Source organism: Argentina silus, assembly GCF_951799395.1.
Source record: "Argentina silus genome assembly, chromosome: 14".
Classification (NCBI taxonomy): Eukaryota; Metazoa; Chordata; class Actinopteri; order Argentiniformes; family Argentinidae; genus Argentina; species Argentina silus.
In genome coordinates, this window is record NC_139668.1 from 10,666,950 (window position 1) to 10,671,949 (window position 5,000).

The following is a 5,000-nucleotide window of genomic DNA, read 5'->3' on the forward strand; positions in this document are numbered from 1 at the left end:
AGAGAGGGGTCCTATTTGCTGGTTGAAGTCTGACATCATTGCTTTCCTGCCTTTAGATATATATATATATATATATATATAAAAAAATAATAATCATAACACATGTTTGTGTCAAATCTCTGAAATATTGGACCAACAAAGCCCACAGTAATGAAGCCCACAGTGATGACCAATAGCCAACAAAGCAGTGACACACACTGTATAAGCCCTAATAGTGTCGTTATTAGTAAAGTGTACCACTATCTTAACTGGGATAGCTTGAGGGGTCCCTAAGGAAGGGCAGGAGGGAGGTAACCCAGGTGAGTCTTTTTAGTGAGCCGTTGATTAATGCTGTCACCCTACCCTCTCCCTCCGTCCATACCCCCTGCCACCCACCCCCTCTTTTTATAATTTGGGAACCCTGCTGGTAGTTAATCTACGTTTGTTCACCTTTTTACCTCATCCTTTCCTCCCTCTGTCACACCCTGTACCAATGGCCCTTTGAAATTAAATGAAGGGGAGGTTTAACCCCCTCACCACCTCCGTGGGGGGGGGTCCTACTCTACTTTGATGTCAGGCAAATGGAGAAGGGTGTGTTCCTCTCCTTGTCTAGCCTCCTCCTCACAGGGGCTTTGTAGTTTGGAAGGGCTTGGTTCCCCCCCAACTGAGATGCTGAGTGGTGTTGTTCTACACCCCACTGGGCAGGGAGGGGCAGTGAGGGAGGAACTTTATTACCTGCGCACACTTCCTGTCTCAATCACCCCTGGGTGGCAAAACACTTAGTCACACAGTAGTCACATTCTCACCATGAAGGCCCCTCAGAGCACTGCCAGATAGTTCTGCCCATATTGACTTCTTTATAGCTGTATTGTAAAAAACAAAGTGAATGCACACAGAATAACATCAAAATGTTCTCTCTCAATTCATTATGTAAATCTGGACTTGAAAGGCCTTGTTTTGAGTATGCTGAAAAACTTTTTACCCTAGCAAACCTCTCAATCTGAACCCTGCACATAGTCAATGTTCAAGTTTTCATGACCCATTTGGTGCTGTCACATGTATGAACATGTATGTTTTTCTTTGTTCAAAATTCAGGGCAATAGAAATGACCCTTTCTACCCTCGTGGTCCTCTGTGGCTCAGTTGGTAGAGCATGGTGCTAACAACGCTTAGGTTGTGGGTTTGATTCCTGCTGGGACCATATATACTGAAAAATGTATGCACTCACTGCAATGTATGTCGCTTTGGATAAAAGCGTCAGCTAAATGGCATATTATATATTTATATTACCCTTTGGAAATGACCTCACTGCTTCAAACCACCAGTATTGGGGAGTAGTTCCACTACATGTAGATCAACTATTAGTTTAATTACATTTTGCTGTAGCTTGGTTGTAGTTAAACTAAATTCAAATCTTAGTAATAAACTACTTTTTGACATCAGTGTCAATGCTCTATTCAATCAATGCTTGTGTGTGTGTGTGTGTGTGTGTGTGTGTGTGTGTGTGTGTGTGTGTGTGTGTGTGTGTGTGTGTGTGTAGGGGGTGATACAGGAGTGAGGGGAGAACATAGTACCCTGGTGTGATTTCAGACACCGAAGACACTCGTTACCCACAGGGCAGTTGGTTTAGGGCCTGTATTGAAACCAGACAGTGGGCAGTCTGATGGTGTAATGCTGAGGGTTGTCCCCAGACTGAACAACCTCTGTCTGAGGGGAACTGTCAACCCAGGCTTCGCACAGAATGTTTTTGAAAAATATATTTTTACCCTGCATGTGTACCAAAATACAGAAATCTCATGTATTCTGGTTCTTGCCTTGATTTCTTAGTGACCGATAGATATCTAGAGAATTTTCACGAATCTACTGTCTCTCCCCCTCTCCCCAGGTGGCCACAGGCCTGTGCAGGTGATCATCACGGAGGCGGGCAAGCAGCCTGACTCCCACCCCATCCAGTGGAACGCCCCCACCTCCTCCCACATCACCCAGTACATCCTCAAGTGGAGAGTGGTGAGTGGTCAGCCACCCTGATCACTTACATTGGTGTACTTGTTACTCTGGTGCTTCTCTGGTGCCAACCATAAAGAGACGATGGAAGATAACTAAGACAACGTTAAACCAAAACATTGTACAGACAGATAGGAACATTGCACAGTAACACTGCATAGTAACCAAAGTGACACCAGCAAGACACCACTACCTCTGAAAAGTTTTATGTATTCATTTCTTTTAAGCAGGATTTTATTGCTCCATTTATGCTGTTTAAGAACATTATAGAATAGAACATTTCATACCAATAGATAGTTTCCGAGTAGAGTTTCTAGAGGAGTTATGACCAATCCCATGCATGCACAAACAGAGTGGGTTGTTCAAACATTTACTGGAACATTCTATCTGTCAACTTAGAACGACGACAGGTTGTTGTTGGTCATGTTAGTTGAAGTTTGAGCACAGGCAGACAAGGTTATGGGGTTTTTGAACTTCCCTGCAAACACACGCACATACACACACACACACACGCACACACACACACACACACAGATCCTGCTGGATGGCCACGAACAACCTTCAACATCCAGTTACTGGACTTCCAGTTACAAACATGATGTGTTCTTTCTCCTCATGACGGGAAGAAAACTACTTTCTCTCTCACAATCACTCTCTTTGAAGCGGGCTTGATCTGGCCAGCTGTTTGAATGTTTATGACCCCCTAATTGAATTCAAACACATTTCCTTCTAAGTGGTTTGTATGTTTTGGATAGCAGAGTTACTCTCTCGCCTCCACCTTCCCTAACTCTCCCTCTTTTTCTCTTATGTTGGGAAAGGCCTGTAGTTTTCCGACAGTTTAAAGCCAAATAGAGTGTTCCCAAAAGCAGGGTGGGGCAGAGAGAGAGTGAATGCCAGCTTAACCACACTGGGCATAGGGCATTGGCTGGGCTTGAAGAGAGGGAGAGTAAGAGAGTCTTGGGAGTGATGTCCAGACAGTATTAGCAGCCTACTGTTTTATTTTTTCAATCTGTATGATCTCAACTCCAAGAATTGATTAATAGTCCTGAGACGCAAGGTCATATGATGCATGACGTTTGAGCAGTTGGCTTTCACTGCAGCCAGAGATTTTCCATTCAGGGAGTGCTTTGGAAAGTATTATTGGTCATTATGTTTATCTAACTACTGTAGCTATCCTCTGGGTTCAATCCTTCATCGTTGTACATTTGTTTTACATTTTAGTAATTTATCAGACACTGTTATCCAAAGCCACTTACCATAAGTACAGTTGTCTGAAGTAAGTGAATCAACTATGCATCACAGTCATGGAAGTAAAACCTTTAATAAGAACAAGTGCCACCCACCGGTCATCACAGTGCGAGAGAAAGGAAGACAACAAGTTGTTAGGGGGTGGAGGGGTCTGAGGAGGAGGAGCTGTAGTTGTTGTTGTTATTAGGGCCAGGAGTTTTTCCTAGTCAAGTAATGTGTTCAGGAAGAACTAATCCCAAGTTATTATACACTAGTCCTAGTTATTATACAGTTGTATAACAAAGTCAACCCCTTAATCAATATCATAACATGAGATGTTGTTGAACATTTCCAGTGAGAGAGTGAAGCTCTTATCCATTTAACACCATGATACTGTATACAGTATGCACCTATTTGACCCCATTAACCTCTGACTTTAACCCAGTGACCTCTCACCTTTGACCTTTGGTAGAAAAATACTCGCACCTCCTGGAGAGAGGTCAACATCCCGGGCCACCTCAACTCCTACACCATCGCTGGACTCAAGCCTGGCATCACCTACGAGGGTCAGCTGATCAGCATCCTCCGCATGGGCCGCCGCGAGGTCACACGCTTTGACTTCACCACCACTTATGGCTCCCGTAAGAGTCCTCTTATCATCCGCCCATCTCTCTCTCTCTCTCCTCTCCCTCTCTCTCTCTCTCTCTCTCTCTCTCTCTGTCTATCCTGTGGTTTCATTATAAATGGGGACTTTCTATTGACCTTCCGAGGGTGTCTGAATTTGTCCTTGTCTTTGTCCCTCCCTGTTGGTCAGTGGCCACCTCTGAGGGTGAGACCACCAAGCTTCCCGCCGTGGTGGACACATCAGAATCGGTGACAGAGATCACCTCCAACAGCTTTGTGATCTCCTGGGTGTCTGCCTCCGACACCGTGTCTGGCTTCAGGGTGGAGTATGAACTCAGTGAGGATGGAGCCACGGCCAAGGTGCTGGGTGAGTGGTCCACTGCATGGAAACGGTTCCCTTATTATGGTATGTCTGGTTTCAAACCTTTGTATGGGCCCGAGATGAAACTAGACCAATGTCTGTAGTCGAGCCACTAAGAGCAACACCACTACACACGTCCAGACATGGGTACAGTGGAACCAATAGAATAGTGCAAACCGTCTGTAATGTTTTTTTTTCTCTAGGCTCTACATCAAATGGATTGATTGATCAAATTAATTAGTACATTCATTGACATTCTTTCTATCCCCCAGACCTGCCTCGTGCGACCACCTCAGTGAGCATCTCTGACCTCCTGCCTGGTCGTAGGTACAACGTCAACGTGTATGAGCTCACACCCCAGGGAAAACCCAACCTCATCCTCACCACCTCCCAGACCACAGGTACTGGACCTGGCTTAACCCTTCCTCACCATCACTCTCCCCCACACACCTGTATATGCACTCACCTAACTCTCCACATGAAGTAAAATTCCTCCTCACCCACCCTCCCACACCTGCTCTATCCCCCACTCACCTCTCACTCATATGTCTACTCTCTCAGCACCTCCCAGGTGATGGGTACCAGCCCTCACCCACCCACCTACACCCTTCTCACTCACCTACACCCTCACCCACCCACCTACACCCTTCTCACTCACCCGTTTGCTCCCTCAGCTCCTGACAGCCCCACTGAACATCAAATCGATGAGGTAGGAGACACCTCCATCCACATCAGATGGTCCAAACCCCAGGCGCCCATCACAGGTGAGAGAAATGTGTGTGTGTGTGTGTGTGTGTGTGTGTGTG

The 5,000-nt window shown here is 45.7% G+C and overlaps 1 protein-coding gene across 3 annotated transcripts in view; it reads left to right on the plus strand.

Moving 5' to 3' along the window:
- The window catches only part of fn1b (fibronectin 1b), a 26,462-nt gene that overhangs the window by 5,456 nt on the left and 16,006 nt on the right, over positions 1-5,000 (plus strand). For all 3 annotated transcript variants that reach the window (XM_083685140.1, XM_083685141.1, XM_083685142.1), the window contains exons 13-17: positions 1,864-1,985; positions 3,682-3,850; positions 4,024-4,200; positions 4,467-4,595; positions 4,869-4,958. In XM_083685140.1, coding sequence (XP_083541266.1) covers positions 1,864-1,985; positions 3,682-3,850; positions 4,024-4,200; positions 4,467-4,595; positions 4,869-4,958 — 687 coding nt within the window. The remainder of the gene's footprint in view (positions 1-1,863; positions 1,986-3,681; positions 3,851-4,023; positions 4,201-4,466; positions 4,596-4,868; positions 4,959-5,000) is intronic.